General features: G+C 39.8%; 2 protein-coding genes across 2 annotated transcripts; one reads left to right on the forward strand and one right to left on the reverse strand.

Moving 5' to 3' along the window:
- The first annotated feature begins 5,348 nt into the window (after positions 1-5,348).
- LOC135463194 (procathepsin L-like) lies at positions 5,349-11,877 on the forward strand. Its single transcript, XM_064740508.1, has 8 exons — positions 5,349-5,451; positions 6,752-6,888; positions 7,628-7,733; positions 8,694-8,843; positions 9,446-9,569; positions 10,132-10,232; positions 10,646-10,917; positions 11,537-11,877. Exons 2-8 carry the CDS (start codon positions 6,752-6,754, stop codon positions 11,634-11,636), a joined length of 990 nt encoding a protein of 329 aa, XP_064596578.1. The 5' UTR covers positions 5,349-5,451; the 3' UTR covers positions 11,637-11,877.
- A 1,898-nt stretch (positions 11,878-13,775) lies between these two features.
- On the reverse strand, positions 13,776-21,609 carry LOC135463206 (procathepsin L-like). Its single transcript, XM_064740517.1, has 8 exons — positions 21,505-21,609; positions 19,039-19,181; positions 18,369-18,474; positions 17,644-17,796; positions 16,647-16,770; positions 16,078-16,178; positions 15,324-15,595; positions 13,776-14,227 (listed from the first exon to the last, which is right to left on the reverse strand). Exons 2-8 carry the CDS (start codon positions 19,179-19,181, stop codon positions 14,128-14,130), a joined length of 999 nt encoding a protein of 332 aa, XP_064596587.1. The 5' UTR covers positions 21,505-21,609; the 3' UTR covers positions 13,776-14,127.

Here is a 21,609-nt window from a genome sequence, read left to right on the forward strand (position 1 = left end):
TTTTGGGTTTTAATTAAATGAACTTAAATACATACTGTTTTCTTTAATCGTATATATAGTGAGGTGATCAGTTGTTTCGTGGTGTCTTTTGCTGTTGAGATGCTGACAGTGATTGGCATTATTTCGCTCCTTTTATAACGATTGCGCAGTTGATGTGACCAATGCTTCGACCAGACTTGTGAATGACATTTAGAAAGTGGTCTATCTCTATTGGCGCACTAGCCTTCTTCACAATTTACACTTTCTGTATACGCATACACCACAGATCTTTGTCCTTAATACTCGCTGAGATATCTCTGGGTATAGAACCGCTGGACTAAGCTATGTCGTTTCCGTTTAGCAAGGCACGTTTGTCGTTAAGTCTGCCGGTCAGCTACCTGCTGTGTTTGACCATTTCGGTGGCCTGATGTTTAGGGCATCCGCACCGAAGCCCATGAACCCAGAATCAAACCAAGGACGGGTCCTACCAAATACTTAAAATGGTACTTGCTGCTGACTCGTGCTGAAAAAATTTTAAGATCAAGGTTTAACTCCAAGCCTGTACGTATTCATATGACGTTGGTGAAGATCGTTAAATATGCGTTTAAAATCGTAGAAATAACGCTTTTATCTGCCAGAATGTCAAGATTTTGCTCATATCCATCATAAAAAATTACTCAAATAATGTTCCCAAAAATTCTTCCTTCCGGTGAACATCAAGAAAAAAATGTTATGTGACGTCAGATTTCCTAGATACTGTCAGTATGGCTCATAAAGCCCACCGTAGTATCCATGTATTTGAATGTCTTTCGACACTCCTAAAAAAATCTAAAAAAAAAAAAGAGAAAGTATTTTGGCCCATACTTTTCATTTGCCTGTATGGTGAACCTTACATTGTATTTTAGCTTTCTTTCACTATGCAGAACATCACATTAGTTCCTCATTCCTTTTATGTTTGACATACATGTCGTCAAATTTGTCACGGGCCGTATCTTTGTTTATACCCCAAACAGCACAGCACAGTAATATAATCGTCAAATTCGACATGCATATGCCACTACTAGACAACGGAGAGGCATTCTAAGTGGATAATCGCAAGATTCCTAAACAACTTACAATACCAGCTTAAAAGGACATATATGCAGTCGCTGTGAGTTCAAGCCCAGTTCATGTTGGCTTCCTCTCCGGCTGTACGTAGGAAGGTCTGACAGCAACCTGCGGAGGGTCGTGGGTTTCTGCCGGGCTCGGCCAGGTTTCCTCCCACCATAATGCTGGCCGCTGTTGTATAAGTGAAATATTCTTGAGTACGTGGTAAAACACCTATCAAAAAAAATAAACACAAAAATAAAAGGACATATATGAATAGTAAATGAATCTGGAAACATGTAAAGGATAAGCAGTCATTAGTGTCAATATTGCAATGAAGATGATATTCCAGGCATTATACCCAATTCAAATTTCCTACAATTACTCCGTGGATAATTTTCCATATCTGATATGAACATTCTGAAAAGAGTTTTAAAAAGCGCTCAAACATCGCAACAGATATTGAAGCCGTCGTGTACCAATAAGGGTGTTGCGAGTCAATAATCTCAGGACCAATTCTTAAAACGACATTGAACACAAACTACCAAAGAGCTAAGAAAGTATCTAAAGTACGATAATTGGATGGATTCACACAAAGAGAAGAGGTCTGAACAGTTTCCAGTGATGTTGAAAAGACGCGAGGTATGATCTAGTTGACTGAGTGAAATCAGTATTCAAACGATGTACCATGCTAGAATATCAGTTATAAAATATAAAATATGTGTTTCAGTTGGGCTTTGAGTGCTCATATAACCAAAGTGGCGACCTAACTCAGCACGATAAATATACAGGCCCTAGCCTCTACCCCAGTTCCGTTATAAGCAGAAATAAATACAATCATACAACGGAGCGCAAGAGATTCTGGACGCTCTGTCCATATTTACTTACAAGAGAAATATACTCATTGTAAAGCTGAGGAAAGTGAAGATGTTCGATAGTATAACCTTGACCTTGATGTTTTCTGATGAGGAATTCAAGCAATACAATTAACATTTAAACAGCCCAAGACTGGTAACCCTTGCATGCAGTGGAACTGAAGAAGGCCTTGTTGCCTCTGACGTTAATATAGTGAATGTTAATATAGTCAATGAACACCGAAACAATTAGTGAGTAAATATATGTATTAAATCCGTGTGAGAAATCGTAGTGTGGAGAGTGGAGAAATCCCAAGTAGATATGTGTGTTAGAGCATTTGGTTCTTCAGTGAGACATTGAGGGTTTTTAAGTACCCACATACACATACTGAATTTTTTGTAGCAATTGCAGAACAATACTTTTTTCTAAAATAACTGTACTTTCTTAGTGTTTTTGTTAAGAGAGTTGATACAGTTTTGGTGGTACACCTTTTTAACGCAAAAAAGCGAGCTCTGTATGCAGTTTTTCGAACCGTTGTGGTATATCGATGTGACGGGAAGATACCGATATACTCCTCTGTTTAAAAAAGGAAGGATGTTTTTTTTTTTAAATAGTTCCTCCAGAAAATAGGTCCCTCTTTGACTGCAGGTGTACACAAAACAATAATGTTGATGTACTAAACATGAGTCGTTTAAACAAAACTTAATACAACTGTATTACAGAGATTATCACAGACCCTTTCCCAACAAGAATATTGTACTGACTGCGTAAGTCAAGAATCTAAGGTTGTATGCGTTTAATTGAGTATCAGAGACTGGCTACCTTTTCGCACCAGTAACTTATAAGGTGGCAATAAGCAGGGTATAATAAAACGCTTATGAAATAGACAGTAGAACCAGGACACCGGAAGTAGTGTTTATAATATTGAAATTGTTATACACGCAACTGCTGAAATACGGTCTGCGGTTCCCATGGCTCAGTTGATTAGCGCCCTAGCTCAGCGTATTGACCAAGGAGCCTCTCCATAATGCGGTGGCTTTTAATTCATATCCAGCCCATGCTGGCTTCCTCTCCGGTCGTACGTGGGAAGGTCTTCCAGCAACCTAGGGATGGTCGTGGGTTCCCCACTGGCTCTGCCCGCTTCCCTCCCACCATAATGCTGGCCACTGTCTAATAAGTGAAATATTTTTGAGTACGGCGTAAAACACCAATCAAATCAATAAATAAAGTACGGTGTCCACATTTAGGGTTTTATGGCTGATGTAAATGCTTACACAGCAGCAAATCACACTCCTCCTAACAGCACGACTTCAGCTGAATTAGGTCAAAACATGCAGTGATGTTAAGTTCAATTTATTAGACGCCACTGGTCTAGGATTACTCAAAATTCTTATGAAACAGCCTTACAGTGATGTAACAGAGCGAATATATTGATAGGACAAAACAATATTACAGAAATGCAGCACAGATAATTAGTATGCTGAATTAGCCTCTGGAGCACAAATGATAATGAGGGACACCATACAACATCCGGTGGCACAGGGGTATAGAGTATCTTACCCTCTAATGTCGGTACCAGTATATACAAAAACGCACAAAGACTCAAGCGATAAAATAGACCTGGTCAAAGTTCGAAGTTTTATTTTGGACTGTTGCGATGTACCTATGAGCTTTCTTTTTTCCAAGAGTTTATTCGTTAATAGATATTGAGCTCTATTATTGCATACGAAAACACACATAATCCCAAGTAAGAAAACACAAAGGTCGTCAAAGTTTTGAAGTTTTATGTTTGACTGGGGAGTGAATCGCGCTTATGACGTACCCTTAAGCGTGCATTCTCCCAATAGTTTAATTGTTAATTACCAATATTGCATTCCTTTTGTCAATGGTGGTAAGTTACACGGAGGGAAGCTATACGACATATGAGTCTCATTGCCGACACTGAAAAATAGAGAACATGTGTGGTACAACTCAGTTAATATTTGGTCATTGTGGTTTTTTTTTTTATATTAGATGATTGCTCTTTTATGGTGTTTTAAAGTGCCTTGTACTTTGGAGGTTAGTTGTATGGATAGCGAAGGCCGGAGCGCCCAAGAAAAACTACCAAGCGTTGAAAAGAATAGCCAGCATAAGAGAAAAATGTTTATACCATAAACATGCGGAAGTTTCCCACACAAAGTTTTAAAAGCACGCCTTTAATATATATTATGTTGCAAAACCAAGATTAAAAGTTGGATTTAAGCACAAAATGCGCATAAGGCCACACAACCCCATTTAATTTTCTATAAGCAACATTGTTAACGTCTAGTGCTGTAGCTCAGTCCCAAACATTTCTTGGCCAATAAGCTTTGGTACATACCTGGCCCAGCCTGTGAAAAAGAAGCCATAAAAATCTTGACGCAGGTTGACCGTCAAAATCTAAACCTTTCTAAGACGGCATGTTTGCCTAGCAACATCAAGGGTACGTCACTTGCAGCCACATCACCACCTGTCTCCTTGTGTCCTCTCGCCCAGACTTTCAAACTTTCAACATTAAATCTCATACCTGCCCAAAGCATGATAGTATCCATCATTTTGATACTAAACATGCTCTTGTGCTCCGAAAACGGCAGGCTGGTAGCGAAAAAAAGACCTTACACCCTAAAATACACAGAATTACATTGGTTTCTTTTCCCGAAAAACGGAAGTTGTAATGGGAGTCTGTGTCCTATCAATTCGAATGTTACTCCTATAACCCTATAATGTGGCTGTTACAGCTGGTGCTAACCGAACCCTATTATATGAGCGTGGAGTAACACGGGTATCGCGAAATCCTATTTCATGTTTCTCTAATATGGCGTAGTCTTATAAGAATTCCTGATTAAAAGTTGATTAATAGGGTATCAGATGCTCATGGATTTGGCCTGGGCTCTGTCCGGTTTCCTCCCACAAAAATGCTGGCCCCCGTCATAAAAGTGATATAGTTTTTTTTTTAAAACACCTATCCTCACCAAGGTCGGACAAGCAGAAAACATTGTTAAAATCTACAAAGTCCCTGTTCAAGGTTATTGCTGCCTTGAGCATGCAGTGCGCGCGCCAGTTGCGCGTACCATGTGATAATCGTATGAAAAACATTATATTTTGCTCGTGATTGGTCCGCTTTTGTCTAATAGCACAGATAAGGTGCAATGTTTTGTATTGTGTGATACTCACGGGTGTTACGCCATAACCAATACTTGACTTGACGTTATGTCGCTCACGTGTGCGGCTTAAGCTGTGAGATTAGGGGATATTATCGTTTTATGAGATTAAACCTCTGCCAACTGGTCAGCCATTGTGTGAATGCAATCAAGGAAAATAGTTAAGATATGTATGCACCTGAAATGCAGTTCGGAACAGAAAGCAGAGGTTATCGCTCGATTGTTTAACGTGATACAATCATAGGACAATAGCGATTCGGACGTCACGCGACAAGCGATAACGGGTTATTGTCTCTATATAAGTGTATCCAGTCCAGTCATCTTCCTCGACTAGATCTCCATCTCTGTCAAGGTAAGTTCAACTGTGAACTGATTTACTGTTTAGTTTTACACGTAGACACGTTGTAATGCAAAAATGTATGTACTACTTTTCGCACGTCTACATGCGGATTGTAACTGGGATTGTTGTCGTGTAATAGTTAGAATGATATTTTACTCACGTTATTGTTTGCGTTTTATTTACTACGTTATTTGTATAAGAATGTTATTTATCTGACGTTGTCTATTGGTTAAAGTTGCTTCTCTTAAAATCAATAAGACACAAGATATACGGGTTCGAACCCGGTCTTGGACACGACTATTGTGTCACAGTAGATACTAATAGCTGAACAATGGCCAGCTATATGTACATTCCTATATATTCCTTTTTATTAAAGTCAAAAATGCTGTTTAAAGTTGAGGTTAGACAACTGCGAAAAATAGCTGAAAAACGTCAACAGCAGCCAAGCCAGAATCTCTAGATTCAAACCCCGGCCCCTTTGGTCAGATAACGGTCTTCGCTGCTCTTTTACTTCCCACCCTAGATTTTTGTGTACTGTAGAAATAGGCTGCCAATGAAGACTCTCAAACTGGGCTATCGTTTACATGTACGTCATCTTAACCGATATTGTAAACCACTGCATCACTGACTGACATAACACAGCGATAATTATTGGCCTAGTTTTCTATGAACCTTTGTAACTTATAAATTTCTTTACCTCTGAACTCGTGAGTTAGAATCCAAAAATCACAGGTTTTGCTCCAGAAGGTTTTACTATTATGCGACTTGAAAACCTTCATCTTTTTCAATGCATTTCATTTGTGAAAAGCATAAGTAAAAAGGGCCAATCAAATCATTTGTAACTCTTGACGCACACTGGCTTTGAGAAGTAAGGTGTTGTTCTCACTACACTTGATTGGTCAATTAGCAATGAGACCAGCACTCACCGGTTCCACTGTGGCTTATAGTTATTAGGTTTTCAGTTATTTTGGTGAACCTTATCTACGGGCGCTGATTTCCCTAAAGCGTATCTCTGTAATACAGGTTTTGAGTTCATTGTTAAAATAAACGCTGCTAAATGAATAAATGTACAGCAGTATACAGGGTTCAAGAATGCGGAAAATGGAGATCAGACATAATCCCTCAAGGACATGAGCACAGTAAGAAAGCATGCTTTCATTTTTATATACATAAATTTGTTCCTCAGATACTGAGAGAATTTATACACAGAATTTATACAAACTGTTCTCTCTTTCTCACATGTTGTACCTTGGCGTTGTTGCTGACGTACGCACAATCCTTCAGCTCATACAAATTCTTCTTCCTTCCTCAGATGTTGCGTGTTGCCGTTGTTGTTGCCCTCCTCGCTCTGGCCACCGCCGCTCCGTTTGCCACGGAACTGGATGGAGAATGGCAGATGTTCAAGGCAACCTACAAGAAGGTCTACAAACCAGAGGAGGAGGCAAAGAGGTAATGTTAAAGGGGCAAAGACATGAAAATTATGCCCAACTCAAACGAAAGAACGAGAGAACGTATTTGTATAAATGGATATACAGCTTTTGCACTCTTTTTTTCAGGAGAAAAGGGTATTTGTAAATACGTTTGCACGGTGGGTATTTGGGACCACGTTTTAGAATATCTTGTCTGCATAATAATGTTCTGAATAAGGGCGTGATGCATGTCTAATAAATTTATGTCAACGTAAATGTCAACACATGAATTTTATCGCATATGTGATCATATTTAAAAGTATATTGAACCATAAACATGACCGACATCCAGGTTGAACACATTTGTTGATCAAAATCTTGTGCAAATACATTACTACACGTGCGTTACCTCCTCATTTATAACATTATACGGTGGTTCCAAATACCCACTAAACAAAATTATTTTTAAATGTCATTTCTCTGTCTGCGATGGTATCATTCAACACTTACTGATATCACTGGCTGGCACATTCCCTTATTTTACTTATCTGCTGCCAGATAATGTATGAGTGGTAGAAGCCGACAAGATCCCTTGACAACCTTCGCTGTTGTTGTATTCTATAGACATTCTCAATTGAAAAAACCGCCAGAGGCAGTATCAAGTAAACACCCGATGTCATAGGTAGTGCGACTTCCGGTTAAAACTCATTATATCGCAGGGTCACCAACAGTGAGATACGATTTAAATATTTAAATAAACAAATGACGCTGTCTTGCAGGAGAGCGATCTGGGAGGATAATGTGAAATTCATCCAGGTTCACAACCTCCAGGCTGATCGTGGGGTACACACCTTTACAGTGGGGATGAACGAGTACGGGGACATGGTCAGTTGAAAGTTCAAGTCCACCTTTTGACATTTTGTTGCACTCGTTTTTTTTTTAGTTTGGTTGCTTTATATGATTAGAATTTGTATTTTAATGTGAATGCGAACGATTAGATCTCGGTGTCAGCGCTTATTGTAAAGCAAATCACTGCCTTTAGAAGAGACACTATACGTTCTTCCACGTTTATCTGTTTTGTATCAGACATTCTAAAGTGAATTAGACATCAGATGTAAAGAATAATCTAAATGCATGATTACTTGATTATAGTTGAGATAATATAATACAAGTAGGTGTACAAGTAGGCCAAAAACAAACCATTTTTAATCAAAAAATACGTCCATTAAAACTTTAACGTTAAAGTAAATGCTGCTTTTTTTAAAAATACATTTCAAAAAAGTTCTTATCTGGACTTGCATAGTAAAATGCTACCCACAACTGGATCAATGCTTTAATTGATATTAACGAAAGTATGTCTTCGATTAAACCTACACCTTTGTCACAAAACAACACTGGAGAGTTGATGGTTATGATACAGAGAGGGTTTATGTTTGTGTTGTATACCATAGGTTTAAGTTGTTTATACCATCACACATATAAAACGTGGCTTGGTTGGTTAGAGCGCTAGCACAGCGTGATGACCTAGGAGTCTCTCACCAATGCGGTCGCTGTGAGTTCAAGTCCAGCTCATGTTGGCTTCCTCTCCGGCCGTAAGTGGAAAGCTCTACCAGCAACCTGCGGATGGTCGTGGGTTTGCCCCTGGCCTCCGCCCGGTTTCCTCCCACCATAATTCTGGCCGCCGTCGTATAAGTGAAATATTCTTGAGCACGGCGTAAAACACCAATCAAATAAAAAAATAATAACACAAGTATAAAAAAAAAACATTTAAGTTCTTATTGCAGTTGTAAAAGCATTGCCTGAGCAAGAACGTACACATTCTTCATTCATTTCTATTTTCAACAGTCCGTGGAGGAATTCGTGCAAGTTATGAACGGTTACAAGATGACAAACACTACCAGGACCGGTAGTGCCTTTATCCCTCCCAGCAACATTGCACTCCCCACCAGCGTTGACTGGAGGACACAGGGTTACGTTACACCAGTGAAGAACCAGGTCAGCCAATAAAAAAATACGACACTAATCGTGTTTTAGTAAGGGGGTTTTCTTTAACGTCAAAAGGTGGCCGCCGTTAAACTATAATAACTCATTCATCAAATCATTTATTCATTCACTCAATTAAAACGTTTTACACAGAGAGCCGATTTGCTTGGACAAGTCGACGATTTAGCCTTGTGCACTAAATTCCGACTGTTTAGGGGTTTTCTTGATTTTAGTTTTTTTTTGTGTGTTCACGGATATACCACTCACCCAAAAACAGACGCATGCGCTGTTGGTTTATAGCAATTGTGTACACGTCAAAATATTCGCAAATATTTCAGACATAAAATGGAATAAACTTTTGATAACATAGGAATTGTGTTTATGACATTTACAGTTAGGCTTTTCAATGGAGTATTAATCTGGAAAATGGCGACAATACCATTGTCAGTTTTTCATTACCCCCGGCAAAGGCGTTCAGAACTAAGTTTGGGCTGTAAAAAATGAATTTATTTAACGATGAAGAAAGATGTGGGGTTTATTACCAAATCCATTATAATTACCGCGATAATAATTGTGATACATATAAATTAATAAAACGGCTTATTCTATTCTAGCGGCAATGCGGCTCCTGTTGGGCGTTCTCCACGACCGGATCCCTGGAAGGTCAACATTTTAAGAAAACCGGAAGTCTAGTCTCACTCTCGGAGCAAAACTTAATGGATTGTTCCAAAAAAGAAGGTAATAACAATGCAAAAAATTCTGTATTCATACTGTGTTTACCGCTACGTATTGGATCGGTAAATCTGAACATTTGAAAAACAAAAAAAAAAACGTATGCTGTTTAAACGAAATGTACTGTTATGCAGTGGAAATACATTCTCATTTGAGACAAGGGAATTCTGCCCTTTTAAACACCAAACTTTTTTGGTGTTTAAAGTTTTGCACTAGTGTACGCTACCGCACGTGGCAAGGAAAATGGCAAGCACCCTAAATTATTTATTTATTTATTGATTTGATTTGCCGTACTCAAGAATATTTCACTTATACAACGGCGGTCAGAATTATGGTGGGTGGAAACCGGGCAGAGCCCGGGGGAAACGCACAACCATCCGCAGGTTGCAGAAACAGACCTTCCCTACGTACGACCGGAGAGGAACATCCTGAATTAAAAACACAGTCTAAGCGGCAAAAGGTGGATTCAATCACGCCATTTCACTGGTTTAAATTTTGACAGTGCGATTCATGGACTATTGTAGGCCACATGTCTAATCTGATACATACATGTATATATTATTTTCAGGTAACATGGGATGTAATGGGGGATTAATGGACCAGGCTTTTGAATACATCAAGAAAAATGGTGGGGTTGACACCGAGGCGTCCTATCCATACAAAGCTAAGGTATTGCATACATCCCAAGGAATCAACTCTATTCTTGACTCGATATATAATACAGATATAGTTTCATTCGCATTTCATCCTTGTCTATAAATGTTCTCTTTTAATTTGAACATACAAATAATGGTGACAAATTTGCTAAGGCACTTTAGGGTATACGTTTCACATACATGAAAACTCTATACAATTTGAAAACACGTGACAGATTGCTAACCAGGATAAAAACCATTCCTTTTTCCTTTTTACCATTCCTTGATGATAATAAGTTTGGTAATTTTTTTTAAATCCTTTCCTAACGGCTATAGGCCCCAATGCTATAAGTAAAAACGCTAGGTAAATTTGAAGCTTTGTATATTACTTTAAACGCCATGTACATAAGCTTTACCTCCCTTTTATGAACTCTCTGGTGTTTCCAGAATGAGCGCTGCCGTTTCAAGGCAGCTGATGTTGGCGCGACGGACACTGGTTTCTCTGATATCAAAAGAGGCAGTGAAAGCGAATTGCAAGCCGCCGTGGCTAGCGAGGGTCCAATTTCCGTGGCCATTGATGCCGGGCACCAGTCCTTCCAGCTCTACCGTAGCGGAGTGTACTACGAGAGAAAGTGTAGCTCTTCACGTCTTGACCACGGTGTCTTGGCTGTTGGCTACGGGAGTGAGAGCGGTTCAGATTACTGGCTGGTAAAGAACAGGTTAGTTGGGTTTCATTTTTAAGTTTTGATTACTTTGAAACCAGTGACAGCAATAAATGCACTATCCCGTTAAAATGTCATGACACATTTACAAAGGATGGTAAAAACTACACACCTACGGCTGATTTTTGAAAAAAAATTCATTCCACATTCTTAGACGTATGTCTCTTACACTTGTCTTTATAAATCTGCATTTTCTTTTGCAATGGGACTGCCATTTACTTATCAGTGTGTTTGCTTGGGTTTTTATGTCGTACTGGTTAGACATAGCCATGAGGTTGCCGACAGGTATATTATCCTTCAATTGATAACTCATATATATCAATCTGAATGCTAGTTTCCATCTAAAATTATCATTTTTGTAAGGTTTGCAAATCATAGGAACAGGTTGTTTTCCGGTCTGTGTGAGAGCATTTGTGCATGTTACCACTTTTAGTGACCCTTAGGAGTGGTGATCGTAGGGTCGTCTGTGCAGTCTGTCGTTTGTGAAGTCCACTTCTCCTCAACCAATATCGGTGCAATTGAAACATTTCCAGTGTGGTATTCAACAATAAATCTGTCAATCAACCAATCGTCGCTTTCCTTTCACATTCGTTCCAACTGTTTGTACATGTTTCAGCTGGGGTGAACAATGGGGCCAGCAAGGATACGTCATGATGTCAAGAAACCGTAAGAACAACTGCGGGATCGCCACGCAGGCAAGCTTCCCGCTTGTTTAAGTCCACCGAAACACAACCAAAAACTCGGCGTTGTTTACATCTATTCATCCTGCAGCAAGCCTTACCAACCTGACGGAGCCTCACAAGCTCCACCATATGGTGACGTCGAGAATAACTGGCAGACAACTCGTGCATGAGCTAATTATGTCTGATAAGTCATGATCTGGAATGCATCGATAAGAATACGCAAATAGGCGAATTTAATTCGTTGCGTTTTAATAAAGTAAAGGGATTAAAACTACTTCTGGTTTTTCTTTGTCACTTTTTCCTATCATATACCTATGTGGTCATTTCAACTGTGTGCAACAACGTATTTAAGTCTTACACTGTCCCTTCTGTGGATGCTTTTGATGGACAATTAACTTGCATCGTCAGTCAGACGATCAAAATAGATTTGGGCTCTCAAACACAAATATATTGTGCTAATAGACTAATGGGAGTTTAGTTTCCTGCTCGTTTAAATTGCAATCCAAAACATAAACAACCTATCAATGTTTGGTTATTCTGCCGTGATTCGCTATTGTGACCAGTGTAACTGTCTAGTACATACACTGGAACCATTCGGTAGATCGCTGGAATTCGGGTGTAAAGATCCGAGTTCAAAATCTGGTGTAGCCCTCAGTAAATCCATCGATCATTACACAAGCGCAGTAACCAAACAGATTCTAGGAACCTCGGAGTTCTGGGCCTCTGAACGTCGGTGTGTCTTACAGAAGGGTTTGAGTGGCAGGAGCATAACGGGAGCAGATTTCGAGAACATTTAATGGAGATGGACGTAGTTAGAAATTCTCTTTCACTCAGCTAGTTAAGCGCTTGGTTTCGGGTCTGGACCTCAGAGTTCAAGTTATAGTGTGGCCCAGAATGAGGACCATTATAATTATTACAATCATTATCAGCACGGTGAACGCCTGTCCTAATAGCAGGGCCTCCGTGACTCAGTCGGTTAGCGCGCCAGCGCAGCGTAATGACCCATGAGTCTCTCACCAATGCGGTCGCTGTGAGTTCAAGTCCAGCTCATGCTGGCTCCCTTTCCGGCCGTACGTGGGAAGGTCTGACAGCAACCTGCGGATGGTCGTTGTTTCCCCCAGGACTCTGCCCGGTTTCCTTCCACCATAGTGCTGGCCGCCATCGTATAAGTGAAATATTCTTGAGTAAAGCGTAAAACACCAGTTAAATAAATAAATCAAAGTTTCACACTTTATAAAGGTCATGCTTTCGAAAGCTAATCAGGATTCCTGATCTACTCACGATATGTTTTCCATCCACATTGGCAGTTGTATCACATGGAGAAGACTGACCTATGGTACAGGTTGAGATTTCCTCCACCATTGAAAGAAAACACAACGCTAGACAAGATGTAGGCCTACGTGTGCATCGATATTGCGTCCCACACAAAGTTTAAAAGTAAACCTGTTTATTTTTGTTATGTAAATTAGTATAACCTAGATATCGCAGCTCAAAGTTAGCATCTAGCGAACGGTGAGAAAATTTGGACCCACAGCCATGTTTATTAATTTTAAACGCACTTTGGTCGAACCCTGTTTTGCATTTTATCCATATTATGAGCCTGGAGTAGGGAAGACGTGTGGTCCAGTTTCCGGTTTCTTTAACATGTATAATTAAAGACGTACAACATAGAGAGTAAGACGAAAGCAGCAACGCCAATGTGATAGATGGCAAATGATCACTGAAATATGACCACTTCTCAGTTTACCTCAGTCTGGGTTTTATCCTAACTGATCGTGTAAATGCATAGATGGTGAGATGCAGTGATATTAACTGCAGTTATTGAAAATAACTATTGAAATTGAAATATGACCACTTCTCAGTTTACCTCAGTCTGGGTTTTATCCTAACTGATCGCGTAAATGCATAGATGGTGAGATGCAGTGATATTAACTGCAGTTATTGTATTTATTTATTTATTTATTTGATTGGTGTTTTACACCTTGCTCAAGATACGGTGGCGGTCAACATTATGGTGGGTGGAAAAATTAGCACTAAACCTTTAATAAGTTTAAACAAATTGGCGCAAAATATGCAATGTTTGGCATATTTCGACTAAAAAATTGTAAAATCACAAAAAAGGGAAGAAAAATAAAAGTAGACAGAAACACAAAACACAATGATTTAGATTTTTTAAAACATTTAATATATCAAAAATCAGACGTTGATTTGTTAAATCATCAAATTGCATCGAACCAGATCACGTATAGGCATTCCATTTAATCTGGATCTCTAAAAAATCTGTGGCCTTTTGCAGCAGTTTAGCAGGGGGAAACACTGGTATCTTGCGTTTGTTCTAAAACTGGGCGAATAGTCTCTTGGCTACATTCTTCAATCCAGCACCTAACTACACGTTCAGGGCAGCTTCTGTTGAGAAATTTCCGGTGGAAGTCGATGTGAAGAAGAAAAAAAAACACCCAAGGACATACATGTAGCTGTTTTCTAATGCATCTTCTACGGGGCGTCCTTTTCCCTGTGAAAGGGCCTAAACTCTTGGGTAGCTGGCCTGGGTGGCAATACCGCATTGGTTGTCCTTGTTACGTGACATCATGATGTATCCATCCATTCCCCATGTTGTACCCCAGCTGGAAAGTAAAAAGACAAAACTCAGACTAATAACTTTGTTGATCACTTTGAGACCCAGGGCCCATATTTATTAAGCAACTCTAGACTCGTACATTGTAAGTCCTTAAAAAGTCGAACTCAGAACAGGGAAGAAGTGGAATTATGCTTAGTACATTGTTCTACAGCAAAGAATGAATATATAAATTTTAAAGTTTCTAGTGCGAAACACTTGAATCGGAGCTGTGTTTGAATTTTTGACCATAGACTTAAGACTTGATAAATGCTCGCCCTTGTGTCTAGTACATTGCTGCTTTTATTGTCAGTATGCTACGTCATGGTTATTACGCCGGTGCAACGTCACCATCATCACCCCCCCCCCCCCCTTTTACTTCCAGGTTACTAACCTTATGTTGACAAACCACTTGGGACTGCTGGTGACATACGTATACAGTGTTTTAATGCTAAATCCTGCTTAATGGGAATATCCTTTCAAATGTTCGGATTAAATAGTAAACGCGAGCCTGTCCAGTAACACGCAGATAGCGCTCTAGAGCATGCTTGCGTCAGTCATTGATCCCAAATTTACACCTTTGAGCAACTTCAAGTTAGGCCATGACTCCTCCAAAACAACTCTGTTGTCTGTGCCTTAGAATAAATTATTTGATTTTAAAGAAAGATTAAACCGAAAACAGCCCCATGAGGTTGTCATCATACTTAGTCTGTGTTAACTGACTGTACAAAGCATTAAATTGTGAGCTTGTCCAGAAAGGGAAATACTTTATATAGCGCATACGAAATACTGTGGACATTTAAATGCATGGACTAAGCAATTGTTGGGGCACTCTGCGGCTTAAGGCGCTTAAAGTTCGAATCCAAGTGTTGCTTTGTTTCTGAAATTTTCTCTAGCACCTTATATATATATAATATATTGAGGGTCCTAGTAATTCAAAAACATCGAAGTGCCTATGCCAAAGTTTCAGAAGAAACCCCTGACATAAGTCGGAAGCTGGGTTCGAACACGCGCCCTCACTGGACATGCCTCTGACAATCCAGGCCATCCAGAGCTATAACCATCTGAACAGGGGCCGACCTTTGAAAAAGAAGACGTGTACCCACCTGTTCTTGACAAGCCAGTAATCCATGTCCTCGTGAATCCCATACCCAACAGCCAAGACACCGTGGTCCAGCGCAACAGAGCTGCATTCCTGCTCATTGTACACGCCGTCCTTGTACAGCTGGAACGAGGTGTGGCTGGCGTCAATGGCCACGGAGATTGGACCCACAGTAGCAACAGCCATCTGCAAATCTTTCTCGCTGTCTCTCTGGATATCAACGAAGCCGATGTCGGTGGCCCCAACGTTCATTCTGTTGAACTTGCATTTGCCATCCTGCCCAGATAGAAAGAAGTTAACTTTGACATTTTGAAACATTATAAGAAAGCCACTACAGACTCCAGTAAGACAACTTCTCTCCCCAGTGGGGTGAAATATTGCCAATGTAACGTTAAACCATGTATTTCCATGTGTTTGAAAGTAATTATAAAACCATGTTGGCTAACACAAGCCATAGCACATTTAACCGAAGGCCTTATTCTCCCAAAATATTCGAATCCCATCCTCGGTGATTTTCAATGCAGCCTATAGTCAAAGGGCTTCTGAGGGAAGAGTGGGGGAGGGTTGTACCATAAGATTTCCAGTTGTTTCTTGCAAGCTGTGTCTGTTTTCTTGTACGCCTAAAATTGACCAGCTTGGTTGAAGGAAATATTGTTAAATATGGCGATGAACAGGTTCAATGTCAACAAATAAATCGTCCCCGTGGGAATAGTTGGTTCATGCTAAACATTCGAATGAGAGATATAATGTCTACTTACCTTAGCCTTGTATGGGTAAGATATCTCGGTGTCAATTCCTTTGTTCTTCTTGATGTACTCAAAGGCTTGGTCCATCAAACCTCCGTCACAACCCATGTTACCTAAAACAAACAAGCTGTGGCAATCATGGCTGTGTTTGAACAAGAAAGAATATCCAATATAAAAACAACAACAAGGCCGCTAAAGTTAGTTAGCTCGAGGCCACAGCTAAAACATTTATAGCTGATGTCACTTTCAAGGCAGCCCAATCCATATATGTAAAACAGTATAATCCAAAATAGCTTAAAGTATATTGAGGTGTACATGTCATTTTGTTTAACTTTAGGAATGTCGTATTTAGGTCTCTTGATTTCGCTGTTACATGTATGTTTGATAGAAAAACAATTTAAAAATCAATAACTTCCATTACATTATTCATTAATTATTTTTTTTTCTCACTGTTACGATTCGGCGAAAACAGGATATCATCTTTTGAAATTCTTAATGTAGCTTTACCTAAAAATGTCCGGAGAAATTGTAAGATGTTTTCCTAGATTCCTTTAGTCAAAATGATTGTGCCGTTATCTTACCTTCCTTTCTGGAGCAGTCCACCAGGTTTTGTTCTGACAAAGAGACGAGGGTGCCATTTCTCTTAAAATGCTGACCTTCCAGAGATCCGGTGGTAGAGAAAGCCCAACAGGAACCGCATTGTTTCTGAGTGAAAGGGAACAAAGGGTTATGTAAGTATTTTACTGCTGCACTAAAATGTAATGTTTCACTGTCAATACTGCATGTCATACTACATTTTTCTCTCAATCACATATTTATTCATCTCACAAGAGTTGCTCTAGTTTCCCTGATAATCGAACTAATCTTATAGTTCCTCGTAATCCGAAATTCATCCTGACACCAGCCGCCCTGGTCTTAATTACCCCATCATCTGATAGATATTCATATTTAAAATTGTTCTCATACTACATACAATTGCACTTATACATGTACCTCATCATATACATAAACTCGAATAAATGTATACCCTTATTATATCCCCCTCAACGAACTGGAAAGGGTATATACTGGACATATATCTGTCTGTCTGTCTGTTTGTTGGCCGTTTTGTCTGCAGGTTCGATTTTGTTCTTGCATCTCATACCAAACGAATGTGCCGATTGTAATTAAATTTTGTTACAATTAATTAGGTGCCGATTGTAATTAAACTTACCCTACCTCTTGCCTATCACCTGAACTTATGGATGTTCATGTTTAATGGCAATTCGGTAATTATTTTAATAATTATTTTCGTTCAGGTTCTGAGTAATGGATGTTCATGTATTATAAATTTCCTATACTTAACCAGTCGCCAATAATTAGTCCTGCTCGAATGCTTCGACACACTTTTACATTCGCCCTTCGAAATTTCCCCGTTTTAAATCTTATTTCATTGTAGTCTTTCTCTGGCGTTTAGTTTTCTTCCGATAATGAAGTGTTTCGACATATCTCCATATTCCGTCATACTCCGATATTTAATCGTGAAACCTTCAGAATGACGTATGCTACACAGAAACGGTGACGTACTCCCCACATTACCTGATCTTTGACGCCTGTCACGTATCCTTCGTTGCGCCAATCAACGGTGGTGGGAAGATCGGTCACGTGGCTGGGTGGCATGAAGATCTCCTCGGCGGGCTTTTTCATTTCCATCCTGTAACCGTTCATTAGCTTTACGAACTCTTGGTTGGTCTGAAATCAAAGATTATAATATAAAGCTATCTACAGCAGATCAAAATGACAAGCAAAACCGGAAGAAACTAATTAAGATTGACAACATTTCATTCTGTTTCAAGCTTGGATTGAAGATGTGTAGATTCTCCGGACTAACAGTTTCGGGGTGTATGTGACAAAAACAAACGATCAACGACACCTGTGTGTCCGTTTGCGCAGTTTAACTTTGAATCGCTTAATCACCACTTGTTTCTCACCAATGTGCATGGCATCCGGTTCGTACGAAACTTGCCAAACGTCGGTGGTTTATCACGTGTACTGTAGTTCTCTGCACCCATAAAACTGACACCCATGTTGTAAGTAAGGCTTTTTTGTATGGCTTTAAACAAGATCCATACAGATTGATTTTAGTGAGGAAAACAGGAATACTTAGACCCTTGTCCAGATGCAATATACATATGTGACGGTCTTCCCGACTGTTTGGTTTTAAGTTAGATCCGAGCCCTTGCTTTGCTTGTTTACACACATATATGTAGGCATCGCATACACACAGAAATGTAAGCATCATACACCCACAAATATTTACGTACCATGTCAGCATATTTGTTGACGCCCAGTGTGTAGGTGTGCTTTCCATCCTTGTATTCAGCATTGTGCTCTTCGATCAGTTCCAGGTGGTTCTCCCAGATTGCACGTCTGTAAAAGATGTATCAAAACACGGCCTGAGAGAAGTCATTAGGTGTGTGTACATACACTGTGTCTGCTTGTGACAGGGCGAGTCCATGCCGCCAAAGTGCTGCCGCCATTGAAGTATCTTCCCGATGAATAAGACATGGCGTATTACCCAGTTACATTAGACTGACACCGCTCCAACCAGTCCTGTCTCTTCGCTGTGCGCCAAACTATGCTGCAAACACGTTCCATTTTTAAAGTCTTTGACCCGACCCGGATTTGATCCCGGGTCTCCCGGCTTAGAGGTCTAACAATTTGACAAACGAAGTGACCTTGTTGCACCGATGGAATATTTATCTGAAAATTACGGTTGCACATGTTTGTCCACAGTATGGGGACAAACTCCAAGGTACCTGTGCCAGATGAAAGGAGACACATTTCAAAAGTTGACATAATTTGTTAATAATGCCAATTAAAAATGTCCATGCATTCCTTTTAAAAGTTCATTGACACAAACTGGTACGTTTATATATAGCTGCCTATAACAACATTCAAATATCGATGTATCTGTGTTTCTATTTTTATTACCTGGTCAGCTCTTCAAATGGTTCGTACACCTTGTTGTATGTCTTTTTGAATACGCCCCATTCCGAATCACGGAGAGGGTTGATTTTCGAAGGCAGGGAGAAAACTCCCACAGCGAGGAGACTGCAAATGGCGAGTCGCAGCATCTGTTGAACACAAAGCAACGTGTTTTCTAACTAGAGTCATGCTATTTTTATGTGTGTTGTGTTTGCTTAGGATTTTGAGTCCTTCTTAATTTTTCAGTGATATGAATCATTACCTGTGTGCACATATAGGCTACTGTGTCCTCTTGTGGCAAGACGTGTACGAGGAGCCAAATGTTGCCGCCACCGAAGTATCATGCTGAAGACACCAGACATGATACCAGACCCAGTCACATTATATTGACACCTGCGAAACCAATCCGGTTTCTAGGCTCTAATTCCTCAGCGCGGAGTGACAAACGAGGCAGTAACACGTACCATTCTTAACAGTCTTAGGGATGACCCAACCGAGGTTTACCGACTACGAGGCAGGCGTTCTAATAATTAGACCACCGAAGCTATTTATGGCCTGTTTCAACCGTTCTTTGTAATTCTTAACTTACATGTATGGGTGATTTTGGAAGTGGATGAGCGTTAAAGCATTCGTTAAATGTATTGAGTGCATTCAGCATTATTTCAATCACTTCTTCACCACGGTGTGTATGTACATGTTACAGGATGATCCTTGCGGTGATATCTGTACCGTGCTGCCTCATCGTAACATAACTGCCTGCACACTCAGACAAACAGGCCTATTTTTCTATAATCTGAGCAGATACACATTAATGTAAGCATAACCCAGCATGCGCGATAATGATATATCCATAATTACTTCAGTTGTACATTTACATATATGACGTAAAGCATATTTGAAAGTATAGTACAATGATATAGGTTGTTTTTATTGGAAAGATTTAAATTGCTCAATTGTAAATAAATTAATACCTCTATCTCACGTAACTTAAAATGTGGAAAATGATGTAATTAAGTAGTGCTCTTTAACATAAAAGGGTCTTCTCCGTATCATATAAGAACAGATTTCAGTAAATAGTTTTACTGCAAATTTAACGGGTGGTGTGTTAATACTGTGTATTTAAAGGTCATGTAAAGGCCCGTGGCTCAGTTGGTTAGCTCGCTAGCGCAGTGTAATGGCCCAGGAGCTTCTCACCAATGCTGTCGTTCTGAGCTCAAGTCCAGCTCATGCTGGCTTCCTCTCCAGCCGTAAGTCGGAAGGTCTGACAGCAAGCTACGGATGGCTGTGGGCTTCCCCCTGGTTCTGCCCGGTTTCCTCCCACTATAATGCTGGCCGCCGTCGTATAAGTGAAATATTCTTGAGTACGGGGTAAAACACCAATCAAATAAATAAAATAAATAAAGGTCAGGGAGTCTGATTAAACCAGGCATTCAAATGTCAGATTGAGCTTGTAAAAAGGTCAAATCGCACTGCATACAAAGAACACAACAGAAGTTCAAACAGTAACCTCATTTTGAAAACAGAAAACCATGATCAAAATTTGAAATTTGATATCAAGTGGCATCTTGAAAATCATACAAAATCAGGTCATCGCGATCTGGGTTAATTCCTTCCCAAACATCGCGGAGGGCTAGGTAAATAATGGGGTAGTAACACTATCCAGAAGTAGTCCGAAAAATGTTTGCAGAGATCGTACTGTGATATCGCTCTTATAAAGCGAGAGATAAGCAAGCACTGAATTGAAGGATGGCAGCACTTAAACACGATCATCACGCCGTTGAAGAGACCTAGTTATACACTAAGATTTCTTGACTGTGATAGGGGTTTGTGGGAAGAAGGTCTGATATCGCTCAATAGACTCTAGAAGAGGATACAGTTATCTATATGGAGGCCTGGGTGGTTAGCGTGCCACCACGATGAAATGACTCTGGACTCCCTGAGCCATGCCGTCGCTCTGAGTTCGAGTCCAGACCGAGTCCTCTCCGTAATAAGTTCTGGCATCAATCAAATATACGTCGGTTTCCATCAACCTACAGATGGTGGTGGGTTTCTTTCTCGCTGTGCCCGATTTCCTCTCACCATAATGATGGCCGACGCCGTATAAGTGTATCAACTCAAATATCCAAACATTAAAGACAGGCTTTAGAGGATTAAAAGATTTGGGGAAAACGTTTAATTTAGTTACTTGGTTTATTGAAGTTATAAAGTTACACCTTAAGCGTGTGGGAAAACGTTTAAAACTACCAACCAGTAATCAATGAGACATGTAGGCTGAATGAACTGAATCCGTATAAAATAGGATAAAATCCATAAATACATTGACGCAAAGTAATGCTAGAGAAAATTTGAATACTTTCTGCATGGACAACAGAAAATCCCATGTGCAATATGAAATATTTTTTGTTCTGCCAAAATATCAGAAAAATAACGTATAATGTAAAATTATTAACAGTCTAAGGCCGTTTGCCTTACCTTGAGTTCACTTCAGCTCTTTTTCAAGTCGTGTTAACTCTTTGGCTCGGTGAAAATCGAAGAGGCTGAACACAAACTGATTAGGCGTTATATATACATTTAGAG

This window comes from Liolophura sinensis, chromosome 2, assembly GCF_032854445.1.
Source record: "Liolophura sinensis isolate JHLJ2023 chromosome 2, CUHK_Ljap_v2, whole genome shotgun sequence".
In the NCBI taxonomy this organism is placed as follows: Eukaryota; Metazoa; Mollusca; class Polyplacophora; order Chitonida; family Chitonidae; genus Liolophura; species Liolophura sinensis.

Coding starts and splice junctions, on each gene's coding strand:
- LOC135463194 (XM_064740508.1), top strand. CDS start 6,752: ATGTTGCGTGTTGCCGTTGTTGTTGCCCTCCTCGCTCTGGCCACCGCC. Junction 6,889..7,627: donor CCAGAGGAGGAGGCAAAGAG/GTAATGTTAAAG, acceptor GCTGTCTTGCAG/GAGAGCGATCTGGGAGGATA. Junction 10,918..11,536: donor TACTGGCTGGTAAAGAACAG/GTTAGTTGGGTT, acceptor TACATGTTTCAG/CTGGGGTGAACAATGGGGCC.
- LOC135463206 (XM_064740517.1), bottom strand. CDS start 19,181: ATGCTGCGACTCGCCATTTGCAGTCTCCTCGCTGTGGGAGTTTTCTCC. Junction 16,771..17,643: donor TGACAGGCGTCAAAGATCAG/GTAATGTGGGGA, acceptor CCTTTCACTCAG/AAACAATGCGGTTCCTGTTG. Junction 16,179..16,646: donor GGACTGCTCCAGAAAGGAAG/GTAAGATAACGG, acceptor TGTTTGTTTTAG/GTAACATGGGTTGTGACGGA.